Below are 20,575 nucleotides of genomic sequence, written 5' to 3' on the forward strand. Positions count from 1 at the left end.
CTTGAGTCTCATTGTTTGTTTGGTGGCTCGGACTGAGTCACTCAACAAAAGTATTTTATGAGCTGGGAATGAGGCACAACAATCAAACATCTTTCTCCAGAACTGCATACCCCACCCCAAGTGTCATAAAATTTGTTTATCCATCCCATAATCCATTCCAGAATTTAATGTCTTCTTCCTTGGCCCCAGAGACACAATTCCACCAAGTTTCCTGGATATCAGATGATGATTAATAGCAAATAAGAAATGAATGAGATGGGGAAATTGGTGCTTTGAATATAAACAGCTATTTTTTTTTTCAAGGCAAATACAATTGGATCTGAACTAAAATGTCTTCAAACACATTGTCACAAGTTCTTCCAGTCTTATCACCCATTTGTTTCTCGCAGGTACAATGTGGACTCCAGAAGCTGTAACATTTCCAAACACGTAAGTACAGTATGTCAAACTCAAATGACAGTTTTGACTCAGCGCTGACAACTTCCATCAGCCCTCAAATGTATCACATTGTATTCACTGTTACTCATACTGCTAAAGCTCATTTACAGTGAATGATTGAAGCAGTCGATGATGATTCAGCCTGAATAAAGTCTATTATTTTGTTCATTCTAGTGTTTAAGTATACAGTAAATCCATCTTGTGACAAAGTCTTTTTTACTTCCCTAACAAATCATCTCGTGTGGGAGAGCAGAAGGTGAGTGCTGTGTATGCGGATTGTACTATCCTCATGAGTCCTGGGACTACATTTCACTTTTTATTTTCCGATATATATTTCACTTTCCACAGTGGAGACTTGTGTTTTTTTTGGTGTTTCATTCACGTTAATTTTATTGTATTTTTCTCCCATTCTTTCATCTCATTTCATCAAGGACGAACACCAACAGCTCCCATCCGGAAAGCTTCCCCCGTTGTGTTGTTCCTCATTTTGTCTGTCTGCATTTTATCACTCGCCCAGGTAAAGCTACTTTCAGAACTTCAAAGCGAAAGCAGCTGTTGTTGTTTGAAACAGTACACTACAGCAGATTGTGCATGTCAGGACATGCACTGGAGCTACACACATCCAGTTTGTGGGACTCACACCTACACCTGCTCGCGCCCACACATGACAAACATCAACACGTAGTGCTCTGCCCTTGTTGCTGTGCAGTTTAATTGTGTTGTGTCATCTATCTGCTTTTTTTATGTTGCCATATGTTTGTCTTTGCAGATTGTGGGCTGACTGTAAACTTAAAAATCTGTTGTACGGTGAAATTGCTGACTGAGTCTTTTCTACTAGGACATTTGCCTCATGCACACTGTGGTCTTTTTAAGAATAATGAATCGGTCAACAAGCACCTCAATAATGAACCCCACTAAGACTTCCTGGGCTTGACCTAGTTGGACAAATGCATGCTTATATAATAGGTGAAATTAAACCCTAAATTTAATGGATAATATGAAATGACACTTCAATAAGATCAGATTAAACTTTAATGTAACTTTAATAACTTTAATATCTCCATTACAATCCCTGTTGGTTTTATTGTTTTTTCATACTTCCTATCAAGCCTATTATCTTTAATGTTAACACTGTTTATTAGAGTGCATACAGTCCACAAATGTGTAGAGCAATTATTTTAGTGTTGATATATTTTAATGCGCTGGTTCCCCTGTGCTAACTCATGAACTCATATGTTGCAAAACTTCAGTACCCCCTCCAATAAATGGGAATCTTGTCAGCACTGAGCACACCTTGGTGCCTTAGACCAAGAGAGTGTAAAATTATGAATCGCATCAAGCAGGGCATTATATTCCCCAGAAAAACACCCCAATAGGTCATCTGTGCAAAAAGCTTATAGGATTTATGCTTATTGTTAGACGGCGACCTCTCATGGCAGTAGTTATTATGAAGAAAGCAATATAAAGAGTGAGAAAGTCTGTATAGAGAGGAGGCCTGGGTGGATGGATGAGTCAGAGGACTTTCACCCAGGAGACTGAGGTTTGTGTTTGTGTGAAAAGTCAAGGGAGACTTATTTAAAATTTTGAGTTATTCAAGTTATGTTATTGTGCATGACTTATTTAATGTGACACAACGTAACATAACACACTCATTAGCTGCGACCAGCACCTGTGTAAGTTTCTCCATCGGCCTGTCAGTCCACAAACATCCCCCAGCCTCTGACGGCCACAACTGTCAATCCAAGAGGCTGAGTTTTGGCATTGATGTCAAGTGTGTGTTTGAAGGTGTGCTTTTGTGCCCATGCCGCTTGGCTAAAACTGGGTGTGGCAACGGGAGTGGCCTTTCACTAAAAGGCACACTTTCAAATGGATTCACAGACTCGTCCAAAATTTTGTAGAAAGGTTGGTCATGAGTCAAGGGACAGCTGATTATCTGTCAATGCCTATTGGCTAAAGAGGGGCGTGGCAGTGGGAGGGACGTCTAACACAAAGGCGAATAACTTCTACAATGATTTCACATAACATGACCCAACTTGTGAAATAAAGTACATGCGTAAATCTGAATGGTAATGTTAAGTTTGATGTGAGACATAGGGCAGCATTTTGAGAGAGAGAGAGAAGCTGGTTGCTTTACTTTTTAAAAAAGTTTTCTCAAGTATTTTGTTTTATGGAAGATTGAGAGAGGTTTTTTTATTGTGACAATTGTTCCTCCTGTTTATACAGGCCATGAAGAAATCCTTCCTCAAAGTGATTTAAATGTTTTCTGTGCAAAAAACAATATAAAAACATATTCTAAAGTTCAGCTGAAGCTAATATGGTGTGGACAAACTACTGCCTAGATTCTCAAACTGCAGTACGTGTACCACTGGTAGCATGAACGCTCACTCTAGTGGTACACAGAAGAATATCAAAAATTTAAATGAAATAAATTAAGAACACACAACATTATAAAATACTACAAATTTCAAATGAAAACATGGGACCACTGAAATATAAATTAAAAAGTTTTGTCTTTCCTGTTTTTTTGTGAAAATATCAGCCTGCTATGTAGTGATGATCATGCACATAGCGCGTACACAAGTTGTCCATGATTACTGGTAGTTAAACTGTAATGGACACTGAGAAAATGAGGAGACTTAATATGAATGCTTCCAAAACACTGCAATAGTGCTTCCAAATGGGAACTATTGCGAGGAGAAGTGCAGATCATGTGAAAAATAAATCAAGCAGCCATATTAAGCATTGTGCCAAATAGTGCAAAACAGTAGGTGGTACTTGGAGAACTCAGTATTTTCTGTGGTGGTACGTGGTATAAAAAGTAAGGGCCATTATGAACAGGAGGAAAGATTACAGCAACCTTGAACTATTTCAATGTACATATGGGCATGGGAGTATTGTTTTATGACAGACGTGAAAAAACGTGAACCTATCCTTTAAGTTATCTGCAGGTCATATTTACATTATTATCTGTTGGTTTGAGTCTGCTTTTAAACTTGGACTATCTCTTGGCCCCGTCACACAATTAATTCACTCTCTTCTCTGTGTTCCCCCCCCCGTAGGACTTTCTGGGCCAGACCTTCTGTACCCTTGGAGAAATCATTGGCTCCACAGGAGGGCGGTTGGAGAGGACCCTCTCGTAAGTCCCCCAATACCCTAACATTCTGACTAATTGCCGTTCTTTTTTTGTTCAGATGTTGATGATAGAAGTTATGCACATAAATGATTTAAACAAAAAAAAGGCTGGCAAAGTGAGAATGAAACAAATCCCCCTCCATCTCTCGTTCTGTATTTATTGATGGCTGCAGAGGAAAACAACACTTTATGAGCCATCTCACTAATGCAATGCATATAGACTCATCAAGTTTAAATAACCTCATCTATTATATTGTTGGATTAGAGTGTGAGAGGCCAGAGCAGCCTGTTGAATCATTGCACAGTGAGCTGTTGTTATTGAGTTTTTTTAATATGTTTCACAAAAGCAACTGAATCATGCAACAGTATTCAGTTGTGAGGAAAGTAAGTCTAATTTTTTATATTGACTGATGGCTACAGAATCTGCTCATATATTCTGCTTGGGTATATATGGATGGTAGAAATCAATTGGTTTTTCACATTGTAAAAGGGAGAATGAGGTGCCTTTATTGCAAATCCAAACCCCGACTTTTATTGCATCTCTACAGTGTTAGATAACACATTGTATTCTGTGGAGTGAAAGGAATGCTGGGAGACAGAGAGAGATGTGAGGTCAGAGAAGTCACGAGCCTGATTTGAACCCATTTTATTGCAAAGGAAAGCTATGCCATCCACATCTGCATATACACTGGAGCTCATCATACAGGGTGCAAGGAAACAATTCTTCCCAGTAACACTCTTAGAGCAGCATTTGCATCAGAAGCTCCATAATATCAGCTGAACAAGCATAACTGCTGCACAGCAGCTCGTTTGCATGCATGAGTAAAAAGAAACATGATTTGATTGGTTGTTGTTTCTGTTTCATTTGTGGCACCATTAGTATGTGCATCATCCTTCTGCTGGAAGGAGGAACTTTATCAGAAATTGTTCTCGAGTGAAAATTGTAATGGTATGAATGTACTGATGTGTTTCATGACTTTAAGACCTCAATGACCAACTGTTATTGATGTTCTCATGCTGTTTATTGAGTGGTGCAAGAGCTGATTTGTAAGAAACCGAAGATCAAATTCTCTGAACACTGAAGCATAAATAATCTAATTGGCTGAATGAATTTATTAATAGAGTCAAAGACCAACAGAACAGAGAGCAAGAGAGATGTCAGCAGGTAGATGTTGTTGATTTGGGGTTTTGTTTGTGAGTTCCCTCTGACTGACAGGCTAGCATACCAAGCTGTTTACCTCGACAGTCTCAGCTGCAGCTGTGTTCTGAAGGGTTCCAGGTGGCGTTGTGCGCCACCAGGTGGTCACCACCACCTGCAACACTAAAGAGAGCTAAAGTTGAATTTATTATGGTAACTAAGCAAGTGAGCCACTCAGAGAAGAAAGAACTCACAAAGTGCTGACAAACTCTGCTTTTTTTGTAAATATACAAACAGAAATTTGACGCCTGCAACATGTTTCAAAAAAGTTGGGACAAGGGCTTTTCCTTTAACAGTACTCTCATTCTTGCTTGCTTTACAACATCAGTTGCTCAACAGTCCAGGTCTCTGTTGTCATATTTTGTGCTCCATAATGCACCACATATTTTCAAAGGGAGACAGGTCTGGATGGCAGGCAGGCCAGTCTGGTAGTATTTTATGCACTGTAACACATGCAGAATGTGTGTTGGTATTGTCTCACTGAAATAAGCAGGGACGTTCTTGATAAAGACATTGTCTGGATTGTTGCATATATTGCTCCAGAACCTGTATGCACTTTCAGCATCAGTGGGGCCTTCACAGATGTGACAGTTACCCATGATGCCATGGGCACTAACATATACCATCACAGATGCTGGCTTTTGAACTTTGCACCGGTGACAATCTGGATGGTCTTTGCCGAAAGGACACAAGGTCCATGATTTCCAAAAACAAATTTTGAAATGTGGACTCATCGGACCAAAGCAAACCTTTTCAATTTCTGTCAGACAGTCTCAGATGAACTCGGGCTCAGAGAAGTCGGTGGTGTTCCTGGATGTTGTTGATATGCAACTTTTGCTTTGCCTGTCTCTGTTATCACACAACCAAAGTTGTACACTTGAACTGACAACCCAGTTATTTCCCTGGCAACTGACCAAACTACATCCTCTAAGTACCTCTGCAAGAAGCAGTTCAAAGGTACAGCAACTAGCAAGCTGACACTGACCTAAGTTAACTTTCAAACTCAAATCATTTGTGTTTTATATTTTATTCGTATTCATTTTAGAGTTTCTAGCTGCCGTCCAAGTTTGCCAAGCATGTAATTTCCACTCTCCAAAGCTTCTTTGGCGTTGCTCATGGAGTTTTAGCTCAACCAACAGCTCTGCCTGTGAATTAATACATGTATATTTAAAACTCCAATCTCTCAATAGCAAGTCTTCCTGGGTTTGTGGCATGTTTTTTTCTGGTTTTAGAATATGCGACTTACTGCCACTGACTTCAGCAGGACTTGGTGATGATTCCAGTCAGCTAGGGGCCAGTTTATGGGCCTTCCAGCTGTCCCTTGCCAGAAGCACTGTTGACATGTTTTAGAAAGCTTATCATGCTCAGACAGACCAAACAATCGGTCCGTTATGGTTCGCTGTCGCCCAAATGCCACAGTGCTGGAGAGCAAGGGAGAAGAGAAAAACAGAAAGGGAGTCAAGTGAGAGGCAAAGCAATAAAGCCATTTACATTTTGGCTTAATTGGGGTTTTAAGTGAATGTGATGCCAGCGCCTGTAGACATATACAGGGCAAACACAACAAAAGACATTAAACCTGAAATCAAAATGATACAAAATTATTTAGGGAGATATTTAAGCAGTATGTTTTTGCACAGCTCAGTTAACATTATTTTGAAACACTTAATGTCTCCTTTTAACCCTGCAAACTCTGTCAGACACCTACACACACACACACACACACACACACATGTTGGCAACATAGATGAGATTCACAGATTTATGCCCCCCTTTTTTAATTAAATGGACTTTAAAGACAGGGACAATTATTCACGCTCATCACAAACCTGCCATACGTTTCATGTGATTAATCATGTTTTCACTGTATCCACTGATGGAATTCACCTTCAGGAGAGAAATGAGAAAAGTGACATAAGTGAAAGGTTACATACAATAAGACCTCTTACTGAAGGATTGTTATAATGACTTATTCTGTGATTAATGGGAGACAATGGAGCTTAAAGACACTGATGAGGGGGATTCTCCAACACTGTAAAGATAGCAGCCCAATCCATCCATCAGATGAACGTATGAGTGAGGAAAACATTTAACTAAATTTTAATTTATACGAGTTAATTTACCAGTCAAGATCAGAAGCTATGAAATCCTATTTGCTCTGTCTATTTCTTGAATGCTCTCTTTAAAATCAGCAATACTATTCTAAGATCATACGTTTCACCCACTCAGTCTTGTACGTCACTAAAGAAGTCTGCTGCTCTCATATCTGGCATTTATTGCAGAAATAATGAGAAAATTTATAGCATAAAGACACTTCAAGGAGAGAACAAAGTGGTGTGATGTGACGTGACTTGTCTACGGTTATTGCGTGACCAATTAAAGAGCCATTAAGCTAAATGTCAACCACATGAAATAACAGTATGCTTTTGTTTCCTCGCAATGGAATTTTTTATAACCTTCAAGTGTTTGCCACCAGATATTGAAGTGGGATTTGGAAAACTAGAAGCTGACATTTTTGTTAGTCTCATCAGACTCCATGAATAAGCAAACAATCCACACCATCCTCCTGTGTTAAAAATATGGCTCATTAGCTGTTAAGTGCTCCTCAGTGTTCACCAGCTAGTCGCTAACTTGGTGCAGTTTGGTGCGAGGTGCCATTTGGTATCACACAGTGGGGTTTATCAGAGCTTTTACACTAAAAACAGCTGCCTGCTGTGGGTGGAAACAAACACTGATGACATAAGTGAGAAACAAAACGGAAACATTTCAGGCCACAAGAACAAAACCATGAGTTGAAAAAATGAAAAATAAATAGACATTTATAATAATTTATTACAACTTACAACAAGTTTTTTAAGTATTATGAGTGGTGGACATGATGTATTGTAAGTTTAGCATTCATAATACTTTATACCTTCATACCAAAGTGACAAAAGAGTTACTAGCCCTTTATAAAGACACGTAGAGAACTGCTCCAGTGTATCATAACAGATTATGAATTCTAAGTTCTTAAATAATGTATTTAGTTTCATGATCTTGAATAATGTCTTCTAAATATCAATAACTTGCTATAGCTGTTATAAGACATTCTCCAATTTCAAAAACTTAGAATTTATATTTTGTTATGATACATGTGAGCAGTATTTATGGGCTAACAGGCTTAAGTGGTTATAATTGGTTATAATGTCCTGTGTGTAACACAGGACTCATGTTCTTTCACACACTGGTGTCTCTTTGGTACAGAGTTATAAAGCATTATGAATGCTGAACTTATAATAAATTATGCACACCACTTATGGGACTAAATAAACCTTGTTTTAAGTATGAACATCATACAATGGCTAATAACTTTATGCAGTCCTTTCACTTTAATTAATGCTATAGTGTATTTGTAAGACATTCTTACATTTCAAAAAACTTTGAAACTTTAGAGCAGTTTCCCATGAGTCTTTATAACAGGCTAAAGCTTGGTAGTTATAATGTGCCATGTAAATCGGGAGTCAGAGTCTTCTCACAAACACTGTTGCCAGTTTAGCATGGAGCTATAAAGCATTATGAATACTGAACTTATAATACTTTATAAATGTTTATAATCATACAATCATGCAAAGGTTTATAAAATATTATAAATCATGGACATAAAGACTTTATAAATTGCATTACTGACATGACATTTATAGAAATATTGCTTATTACTGATTTATACTATGATGTACTCTGTAATAGTGTTGTACAGTACTGACAAATATGAAACTACAACAAATATAAAACTGAAGCTGACATTGTATTTGCCAGAATCCCAACAACATCCCTTTTTTTTTTATCTCAATCTGCCATGCGTACAGAACTCCTAAAATACCTGAGACAAAAATATCTGGTGGCCTCAATTCCCTTTAAAGACAAATGTTTTGAATTTAAAAAACAGTCCAAAAACAATACAGCAGAGATACGTTGTCACATTATTCCCTAATGATCCCTCGATACACCTTGAGTCCGTGGCTTTGTCACAAAAATACCTACCTCCCCTCCATGCCCCCTCCCCTCTCCACCACAAGCCGAGCGGTTTGGCTCTTGACGGCCTTAAAGATTTAAAGAGAGGCAAAATGAAAGGAACCAAAGGGAACGGATATATACAAGAAGTGTTTCAGGAAAAGGCTAAAAATGAAAAGGGAAACAATAAGAGAGCAACAGAGCGCAATCACTATTCCTCCCATATGGTCAGTGTCTCTGATGGCTGCCTGCAGGGAATAGACAGCTGTCTGGAGCTTCTGATAGATCAGACACAGCAAAGCCCAGGGGGAGAAACAAAGGAGGATGGAGGGAGAAAGGGAGGTAAAGGAGAGACAGAAAGTGAAATGGAGGTATAAGAATTGTGGCAGACAACTCAGTAGACAAGAAAAAGAGGAGGGATGGAGACAAGGAAAGTAATTCAACAAAAGGAAAGGAATGAACTATGTTGCAGGAGATTGAAAAGGTGAGAAAGATTGAAGAGGAGAGAGGATGATGAAGTTGGGATACGGGAGCTTGAGCGATTGAAAAAGAAAGATAGATGCAGGGAAGTAGGAGAGGGAGAGGCAGAAGGAGACAGATCTGCTTTACTTTCCAAACTGCAGAGTCCTCTCTATATGTGCTGTCATTTAGACGAATCTCTGCACTTGTGCAAACTGAGGGATTACACACACACACACACACACACACACACACACACACACACACACACACACACACACTAAAAAGCCAGCCAAAAAGACAACACAGACAAAGTACATAAAAAAACTTGGGTTATTGATTTTTTTTTTCTGCATTTGCTGCCATCAAACACACACACTTACACACACAAAGAGTCCAAAACATATATGGTTCTGGTAGCCTCCACATGTTTGTGGGTGTATATTTTTATAGGTCAACAGTTTTAGAAACAGGCTTCATGCTGCGTGGCGAACTAAGCACTTCTTTCCACTTACCTGTGTGTTGCCATGGTAACCGAGGGGGGCTATTAGCCAAGGTGGTAAAGGTACAATGATCCAAAAAGCACCCTTATGAAAAAATAAGTGGGGAGCTAGGCAGGATATATTATATGGACACCCATACAGTATGACCACATGGAAGAGGTATTTTTACACTGGAGCTGATGTTTGTCCAGAGAAACCTAACCTTTAATACCCACACATACATGTGTATTTACAGGAGAAACCAAAGGTTTGCACACACTTCTCATTAAATTCATTTTTCTTTATTTTTTTTTAGAGGAAATCTCATATTATCCCATCACTGTGCAAAGCTGTCATCAAAGCAAAAAGTGGCTACTTTGAAGAATTTACGAGCAAAAAATGGGTAGGTCGATAGGCATGTAGGAGAGGACCATGGGTCAATAATAAAAAGCAAAAAGACTCTCACACACTGTCTTGATGTCTGACAATTTAGTCACAAATTTAATTAAAATGCTGCTGAAAAGTGTGGCACACTGGGCTGTGCATTATCTAAACAGTGTATATTATCCTACAAAATATGACAACAATATCCTAAATATGTTTTCCTTTCAGACCAAGCAGGATCACAGCGTCTGTGGGTAAACAACATTGTTTACCCCTTTTGTAAGACTAGACAATAACACAACAACCAAACAATTTGAAGGAGTCAGAGTAGAAGTGACAAGTGATTTTATTTACAGCTCATTTTAATATTTACAAAGAGACAACAAAAGGTTGTCAGAATGTGGGGGAGATGGGACAAACTGGTTGCGTGAAACAAAAGAAATTAAATATAACTAAACTAGGCCTGACGAGCCTCTACCTCCAGAACAAAACACAAACAAAAGGCCTCACTAGCTTCTAAAAAAAAAAAAAAGCTTCACCAAAACAAATACAAAGGTGGCAGTAACCAATAAACCTAGTGTTTCTAGACAAAGTGACTACGTGTGTGAAATGTAGAGGGTGCAACAGCTCACCTAGTGTCCTCAGTCTCCTCCACATATGTTTTTAAAGGGTTCAGAGAAGCTCTGTGCAACAAATGGAAAAGGAAGCTCAGGCAAGCTCAGAGCAGCAAGACTGGCTCTTCTTATTCAGTAACCTGAATCTTGATTGGACAGCTCCAGTCTGAGGAAACCAATGAGCAGCCTGACCAGATCTTCACAGGTGAATCCCAGTCAGGTGATATCGCCTGGAGAAAAAAAGAAGGCAGGCAACGGGCATATTTCTCTCAAATTTTGTTTGATGAATTTGTCAAAATCCTTGTTAGTGAGCACTTCTTCCTTTGCCAAGATAATCCATCCACCTGACAGGCGTGGCAGGTCGAGATGCTGAGATTATTGCACAAGTGTACCTTGGACTGATCACAATAAAAGTTCAGTTTTATCTTGAAAAAAGACGTATTAATTATGCACTATGGCTATTTCAATCAGGAGAGACTAAGAGTAAAAGAGAAATGGTTTATTGGCACATGCATGATATATGAAACATGAACAGTCTTTGGCGGTTAGACCCCATTGAGATGAAACAATATATATATATATATATATATATATATATATATATATATATATATATATATATATATATATATATGTATATATAAATGGGGGTGATGAAGCTGTAGAGAAGAGAACCCCCGGGGTCTAGACACTGGTGGTGGTGAAGAGGTGTAAAGTAGAGACTGGTGAGGTGAAGTGGCTCTGGACTCCTGCTGCCTGGACCTGAAGATTGGAGGAGAGGGCGTCGGGGAGGATCGAGGTGAACACCGTGTGGCTCTAGACTCCTGCTGCCTGGACTTGAAGACTGGAGGAGAGGGCTTCAGGGAGGATGGAGGTGAACATCTTGTGGCTACCTGGGTCCAATGACTGGAGGAGAGAGGGGTGGAGGAGGGTCACGACTGACTGAATGACAACTGATGAAGCAAAGACAGAGGCGATTTAAAGTTTTGGCAGCAGCAAATTGACTGGCTATCGCGACCGTGGCAAAATCTGATTGGATAGTAAAGACGAAGGTGAACGCCCACAAACAGCTGATTAGAGGGAATAGGAGGAGAGAGCTGGAGTAAAGGAAAGTTAGGAATGAAGGCAGTGAAATAGAAGGTCTTCCTGATTGAACTTACGCTGAGCTTCATTTCACACAGGGCTACAGATAGCTTTTTTTTCTCCAGGAAGGCAAAGTCATTACCTGCCCTACTTTGCCTCTGATTGGCTACCCTGAATCTAACCAGTCACTCCTCATGCCTAAACTAACCCAAACAAAAACAAAAAAAACGGCACTGGGCTCTAGCCAATCAGAGGTAAAGTAGGGCACATCATGACTTGGCCCTCCTGGGGGAAAAAAGTATCTGTAGCCCTATCTTAAATAGCCACAGTACAGTGCCTAATAAAATCTTTTTTAAGATCAAACTGCATTTCAGGTGAAAGAGTTAACACAGGTTGTATCAAATTTGTCAACAATATTAGAGAGAAACAAGCTTTGAGATTCCACAGAAGAAGTCTTAGATCCTTTACTTCAACTCAAGAAAAACTGGAGCAAAAACAAAAGTGTTTTTCTTATATCTTTGTTGAGTGTATGTGTGAGCAGATATGTATGAATTCACATAGGAAACAGAGAAGTACTGAGCATGAGCTAAAACTTTACCACATCATCACCACTTCCCGCTGACAAGCAAGCAAGAACCAGACAAATCATCCATTGGTAAATGTAATATGAAAAAATGAGGCTGATCTATTAACAATCCCACACGCTGCCAGGCGCCCAGATGTAGATTGATGAGGTGGATAGTAGACTAAACAAGCTGTCCGTGGAGATGGTTGTGTTGCTGGGTGTATGACGGCAAACCAGCCTGTGTCATGAAATTATACCTGTCTGGATTTCGCTGTGAGACATCGGTCAGTCTGTTGGTGCAGTGTGTCACGGGGCAGGGTGTGTAATTGAGGCCAGTTGGTGGGATGCTGTCTGCTCTGTGGCTGATGTCATATAGACAAAAAAGACCAACACACACACACATATAGTACCTCAAACTTTTGGCAAGAAAATAAATTGTCAGCCCCAACACTACAACACATTTTCTACTCTGTGAGAGGTACTGAACAGTGGCAGATTGCAGGCAGTGTGATGTTACTGTTACTGAGCTGCTGGTGGTGTTGGAGGCAGATCTGCAGATGCTGTTGCAACACACTATAATACAAGTCACTTCTGCTGAATTTAACTGCAGTTTTAAGGTCCCGTTTTTCTTTCGTTTTTTTTTTTTTTTCTTTTTTAAGGTTACCCAAATGACCATACTGTGGAGAAATATCCATTTCATTGAGCAAATTGTTGCATATCAGTGACAGACTTTCAGTAGATCTGTCCACCACTTTGATTCAGGCTCAAATTACACTGCAACTATTGGACTGATTCCACTGAAATATGGAACATATATTCATGGTGGAGGGAGGATAAAGCCCAGTGACTTTGATGATCCCCTGACTTTCCCTGTAGTGCCACCACCAGGTCAAAGTCTTCGCTTATGCAGTGCTAATATCTCAAATTGGATTGGACAGAGAGCGACCCATCTGGGTACTTTGGTCATGTGTCATGTTTCCGCCCCTTTCTGAGTGAAAATAACTCTCCAATTTGACTAGCAGTCAATACACATTCCAAGGTCTTTGCCAGGTTAAATGCATAAAATAAGAAAACCTGCTTTTGACCTAGTGAACAATTATGCTATACCTTTTCCAATCAAGGATCAACATTATTACCACCACTTCCACCCACCAAGTGATGCTAATGATGCAAATTGTTCTGGTAATATAATTTCATCATCAACAATTAACATGCAATAATTAAACAATTAACTTTTTTTTTCAATTTGGTGACGCTTCTTTTCATCCAAAATGCATGCAATGTAGTCCTCAGACAATGCAATGGAATTTTAATGGCTTAAAGCTTAATAGCCTCTTAATAACTGAAATGACCCTCTGACTTTTCCTCTAGCACCATAAAAAGGATAATATTTGTGGTTTTGAGTGAACTGTCTTGACAACTTTTGGATGATTCCCATGGAATTTGCTATGCACAGTCATGTCCCCCTCAGGATCAATTGTAATAACTTTGGTGATCCCTTAACCTTTCCTCTTGCTGCATCATCAGATCAAGCACTGCTGTGCATGTTTAAGCTATGAACAGTTTCTCAGTTGTTTTCCAAAAATAGATACAATAATCAAGAGGCAAAGATCTTCTTCCAGGTCTTTAAATTTAAGAAACTCTTGAAACAATCATAAACCAACTAAACCTCGTCAGACAGAATCTACCAACAGACTTTGAACATTACAAGTTTTGAGTTCCTGGTTAGTGTGGCGCAGCCCAAAATGGAAACATCATTCTCGTGATCCCTAAGTGTTTTTAGGCCCTTTAAGTACAATAAAGTACAATCAGCTGGCCCGGAATACCATTCTTTGGGTCAGGAGGCAAATCCTCATCTGTCTTTGATGAAAGATAATTTGCATCATCATTTGAACGATTACATCCTCCGTTTTAACAGCTGGCTTTTGGTACCATGCTTAAGTTCAGAACAGTTACAAAAACCTTCAGACAAGTTGCATTTGAGTCCTCAGCCAGAAATATCACAAGTCATGGTTGAATGAATCTTAAATTCTTGCACCATATCCATGTAACAGAGATTACTTCCCAGTGACACCAAACACAGACCTTGGCTGCGGTGATGTGCATGAATGTCAAGCAGGAGACGTGACAAGGTACTCCCCCAGTCAGACCCACTCCAAACGTGCCTGAATTATTGCAGAGAATGTGAAAACTCCTTTTAGATTGTTTTCAACAGCAACCTCTGCATCCCATACTGTCGCAGCAGTGCCTAGAGAGCACCCCAGGGAACAGGGTAACAAAGATTTTCCACATCTACCAATCACATACAGAAGTAGCAGATTCCCAGGACCCTTGATTATCTGTGACAGGGTGAAAAGTTGGCCCACTGGAGAAAGCTAGTATAGGAAAGCTCTTGTTACTAACTGAAAATAGTCTCTAAGTTATCTAGGTCATGGGTACTCATACAACTGTCAAAGGTCCACTTTCTAAATATCCATAGTGTCGCAGGCCAGAGGCATGGATTGAAATTAGTGGTGTTCACAAAACACATTACACTAATGGAAGAAATGACAGGCTGATGTTTTTCAATAACTCTCCTGTGGAAAGTTTTTAATTGTATTTGTTGTTGAAAATGCTGAGTCCATTGCTTGATCTGATTTTACAGATATTCTGCTGGTAGCTTGATATGACAGCTGGTGAAATTCTGGGGTTCTTCTCTTTGAGCTCTGGGGACAAAATAGTTAAAAACTGGTATGGTTGGTGTCATAGTGGTGTTTTACCATTCTTCACAGTGGCCTATATTTAATCTCAGATTAGGAAAATTGGTGTTCTGCTTTCCTCAGGTAAATGAACGCATATTTTTAAGTACTACAGCATTCATGCATGGAACAGTTTTCACAGCTGACCAAGGGCTGGGCGATATGGCTTATGGATAATATCTTGATCATTTCAGGCTATTCTGTGATATATGATATATAGCTCAATATACACATATTCTCTAAAATAAGATACAAGATATAAGATAAGTGCAAAATTATAATTATTTAGTAGAAACTGCTACATTGCTGTAGATTAAACTCCCCGTTAGTGTTTAAAATACTTAATATAAGGCAATAAGCTCATCCTAAAAAACCTAAAATGCATCAGACACATTAATGCAGCTGTAATATTAATTCATCATCAAATAATAACAAATAATCATCACTAATATCGATATAATTAAGTAAATGAAATAACTAAGCAGGTATAGGTAAATAATATAAAGAAAAAGAAAATAAAGAAAATTACAGTGTGAATTAGGAGAAGGAGCGCCATTAGCGAGAACAAGGCTGTGACTCAGAAAAATAAAACATTATTTTCTGATTTTTTTCCCCACAGTGGTTTTGTTCTAAAGCGCAAATAAACAAGCCCACACCTCTGCAGAATGTCAGATTTTGTGTGAATACAGACAAAGTAACCCTCAGTCTGCTTTAAAGGCTGCATTACAGTAAAGTAACGTAATGTTCTGAACTTATCAAACAGTTCTAGCTGCTCTGTTATTTGTTTTTGCCCACTTAGTCCTTATATCCACATTACTGATGATTACTCTGCCAAAAACTCATCTTGTTAATAAGTGACATGCCTCACTCGCAGTAGTACCACCTGCAGGCTTCCCCTTATGTCGCTTAACCTGCGATGATGAAATCGGAGCCAAGACGCCAAACTCTAACTATGTTCTGCTGCTGAATAAATATTCTAAAATGTGAGTTGTCTGACTGAACTATTATTATATATTATTATTTATATTTGTATCTCTTTCCAGAACTCATCTGTTACTCAAGATAATCCACAGACCTTGTTGTGAGCAGTTTCATGTAGGAATTACTTTCTTTCTAGACGAAAAGAAAAGAGTTCCAGTAGATTGTATGGCAGAAAAAAGTAGTTCCTGCTTGAAACCGCTCACAACGAGGTCTGTGGATTGTCTTGAGTATCCAGATAATGATTTTCAGAGAGAGACACTGGCAATGTATTTTTTTGGTGCTGTCAGCACCACAAGCCGAGTGCCATTTAGTCCCACTATATTAGTGAGAAGGCAGACATCTCTACAGCCAGTATTTCTAAAACTCTGCAACTCACACCAAAAAATCCAGATCAATAAATAGTTCTACAGGCCAGGGGAAAATATGTGTTTTTGATTTTGGGCTGTACTGTCACTTTAAATAGCTTTGCTTGCTGACAGCTATCTACTATAGAAACTTATTAGGAAGCCTACTGACCTTTAAATGTCATGAATGTCACCAATTAACATTTACTGTAGGTTTGATTCAGATGATTTAGTTGATGTCAGTTGCCATTAGGATTTCCAGATACCCAGTGAAAGACTGAATAAGATCTGACATTACAGTGACATGTTTTGACATCAGAGTAGCTTAAAGTTTACTTGTCAAACTGAAGTTCCAGTGTTACAATAAAACTCATCTTCAATCTGTCTGTCCTCCTTCGCATTATTTATCTCTCTCCCTCTCCCTAACACACTCACACACACATCAGTGCCATCATTGTGTGTCCCCTGTGGTCTGTGTCCTACAGAACAGTCACCTGCCATCTGGTGTGGTGGTTCAGGTCTCATCTGGCCTGCTCTGCTCTGACAGGCACGGAGACGAAACACACATTGCTGTTGCTGCTCTTCTTCTGTAGAGATTGTTAAACCTTATCAGCCCGGAAATCAAATATGTGACATTTAATTTTGCCCCTGCTGCAAGTGTGATTAAAAAAGGTATGGTTATCCATGTCCGTCTCAGAATGCTAGACTTCCATGGCACTTGTTTGAGTTCAGTCTTAGCAAATACCACCCTGAGCCAAAGAGTCTAGCTGTGTGTAAATATTTCAAGCGTATGTATACCAAAGGAAACTTCTTTGTTTAATCAGTTCCAAAATCCAATTGAAAGAGCTGAACAACAGATGAATCAACACAGATTTACAACTGTCTGTCTTCCAACTGGCAAGAATTAGTTGTTACTTTATCTTGTAAACCAAAGATATGTTTGCAATTGGCTCTGTTTGAGCAAGAGGAAATTATCTCAGAGCTAGTTTCATGCTTGCCAGCTTTGAGCATCTTGGCAAATAATGTGACAGTGTTGTTCTGGTAACAGTCACGGATACAGACAACACCTCTAATCTGTTAGCAGCACCACTTGTTGAAAAACAAAGAATTTGGAGGAGGGAGATGGCGTTTTTGGAGAAGAGGGAGTTAGTAGTGACATCCTGGGAGTTCCACAGCTGATGAGCCTGGGTAGCAAAGGCCCAGTGACCTTTATTGACAAGTCGAGATTTAGGAATCATTACATGACCATTCAAGCCCTTAGAAATGGGCAGCTAAATCTCAAAATCAATTCTAAAACTGACAAGTAACCAGTGTAGGGCAGCAAGGATTGGTCTGATGTCTTAGTAAGTATCAGAATACCGGCAGCAAGTAGCAGTCTTTAGATGTTTCACCTGCTGATACCAGAATAAAGTGCATTTCACTGGTCAAGTCTGGAGGAGATAAAAGCATGGATGACCTTTTCTAGATCTGCAGAGGAAATAAATGACCTGATCTTTGTTAAATGTCTCAGCAGGACGTAGCAGGACTGCACCTTAGCATCAAAAGACAACCCTGAGTCAAAAATAGCACCTTGGTTGCAGGCCTTCTTTTTAGTCTAGATGAGAGATTGTTAATGTTAATAGCGAGGTTCAACATTAATGCTTTTTTCACTTTCCTTGTCAGGCAAGTGGGTCAGAAATCTACCCACAAGACGTCAATTTTTATTCGCCCTTGTACCATTTGGTTTATTTATTTGCAATTATCAAATAACAACAAAAACTAAAATTAATGTAGGGCTACAATGTCCATAAAATGTCAAAAAATTGTGAAAAAGGTCCATCCATGTTTTTACGTTCAAGTTGATGTCTTGAAATGTCTCATTTTGTCAATCTACAATCCAAAGATATTCAGTTTAATATGACGATAAATAAAGAAAATTGAGAAATCTTTATATTTGGGAGGCTGAAAACAACATTCTCTGCCATTTTCCATGAAATATTACTTTAAATAATTGATTGTCAAAGTAGTTTAATAAATAAAATTCTTTTTTTTACCACTTGTCCAACTGGCCAAGAGGGTTGCCTGATTTACTTGCCCAACGTGGCATTTTGCTTGTGATGAGCAAGTGGGCAAGCCTTGTTATTGGGTAAATCAGAGGTCCCAAGCTTTAACGGGCCACAAAGTAGTGTGTCATCTACATACTAATGAAATTATTATATTAAAATATCATGTCTACACCTGTTTATGCTTGTAAATAAGATGGGACCCAGAATGGAGCCCTGGGGGACACCACAAATAAGTGGAGCATAACGTCTTCTTGATTCTAACCGTCATGTAATCACTCATTTTAAATGTCACTGTAGCTGATTTCACAGCACAGCTGCTGTCTTTATCCTTCACATTTGTTTATTTTGTCTGATGATGTTGTAATTGTTCAATAATGACTTTACCTGCAGCTCAGCAGCTTGGCTATTACAGCTGGTCAACTTCATATTTATGAGCTACAGTCACATTTCATAGTGATTCTGTTTTCTGACAACAGAAACAGAAAAATATGCAGATTTACTTTGGGAATTAGGCTGCATTATTACGCTATTACACTAGAGTTTAGTCTACTCGGTAAAACATCTGTTTTGTTTTCTCCACAACTTCAAAACAGTTTAGTCGAATTCATTTCGCAGTCAGAAAAGAAAGATTCCTCTCAAAAGCTCCGCTTCAAGTTTTAGTGCTGCAATCCCCACAAAACCAAACCAAATCAGGAAATAAAGACTGAAATAACAGTGTCTGTCTTTGCAGTTCAATAACAGACATTATATGGGTACAGTATACACCAGGTAGTCATGGTGCCATTGATCAGTCAGTCAGTAACAGTCAGGTTTGCAGCAGTGGATTTACCCCTGCAAAGACACTGGCAGGAGAAACTCAATGATACATTATGTATCATGCGTAGACTGGCATGACCGATCGTACATTTTAGGCAGCATCAAAGACATTTTCTGAGACTGGTGTTTTTATCAGAGCAATCCTAAATAGGTGATCAAGGAGAGCAGCATGGATTCTTCATTTGTACTGTCCTGTGCATAAAGTATTACACGCACGCATTTCTCTGTACGTTTTGTTTCCTTCTTGTGTTTTGCACTACAACTTGACCAGTTAGGAAGGGAAGCAAAATCACCCCCCTGTGAACCTGCATTTGGGGTTTTGTGTATTTGGAGGCACAGCTGTAAGTTTGTTTGTCTGTCAGTGCCAGCTGCACTCACAGAAAAAGAGAGCCAGTGCCAGGGACACCACGCACTCCATCACATGGTCTCTTACCTCATATCACCCACATTCATACGGGTTTAACGCTACAAATGTCCCTCAGTCTTGAGTGGAGATCAGTGTCCTAAGACTTATCGACCTATTGCTTGTGCAGTGCACGTCCCAAAGCCTCTCTCAGTAAATGACATCTCAAATATAATTTTGTAGATGAAGTGGTGACGTTTTTCTCTAGTATCCAGTGTGACAGGCAGAGAGTAACATGGTGTTTTTGTGTGCTGGTGATGTCAGATTCAGGTTAAGGTGATGTTTCACCCCTCTTGGCTTCTCTGTCACAGCTTGTTCCAGCTCATGTATTTGGTCATGCCCAGGAATATAACATTACTTATTGAGCAGAACTCTTATGTGTGGTGAGTTGTGTGAGGTTTATTTAGATACATTTGGGCCAAGTCGGTGGAAAGTGGCCACATCTGATTCAGATACAATGGGCATGTAGTAGTGATAGTAGGGCTGTAACTTTCATTGCAGCCACACAGGCCATGTACTATATTTATCTTTCATGATTGTTTGAATTTGACAAATTGGCAGTTCATTTAAGAGTGGGGACCAAATAGTTTTTTTTTCTTTCTCTTAAAGGAGACATCTGTAATATATTTTCTATAACAAATCATAAAATGACCATAATATGTCACCATAGATCAAGGAAACATTTCAAGTTGAAACTCGCTCCTCCTTTGAGATTTCTATTCCATCTTGTAAGTTGTGGTTTTGTTTGCCTGATGATTATTATGAATCGTAAAGAATCATCAATAATCTTTCACAAGAAGTAGATGTTTATAATAGTTAAAATGAGTGATATGTTAATGAATTTTTAGTTGCTTACTGAAAGGTTTAGTGATTTTAAGTCACATTTTAGTCACACTGCTGCAGGAT

At 39.1% G+C, this 20,575-nt stretch overlaps 1 protein-coding gene across 2 annotated transcripts in view; it reads left to right on the top strand.

Moving 5' to 3' along the window:
• The window catches only part of LOC146325659 (copine-9-like), a 110,011-nt gene that overhangs the window by 33,918 nt on the left and 55,518 nt on the right, over positions 1 to 20,575 (top strand). Inside the window, exons 5-7 of one of the 2 annotated variants that reach the window (XM_084720064.1) lie at positions 390 to 429; positions 692 to 694; positions 3,498 to 3,574. In XM_084720064.1, coding sequence (XP_084576190.1) covers positions 390 to 429; positions 692 to 694; positions 3,498 to 3,574 — 120 coding nt within the window. The remainder of the gene's footprint in view (positions 1 to 389; positions 430 to 691; positions 695 to 3,497; positions 3,575 to 20,575) is intronic. The other variant, XM_084720063.1, reaches the window with a different exon arrangement.

This window comes from Lutjanus erythropterus, chromosome 6, assembly GCF_056507025.1.
Source record: "Lutjanus erythropterus isolate fLutEry1 chromosome 6, fLutEry1.hap2, whole genome shotgun sequence".
NCBI lineage: Eukaryota > Metazoa > Chordata > Actinopteri > Lutjaniformes > Lutjanidae > Lutjanus > Lutjanus erythropterus.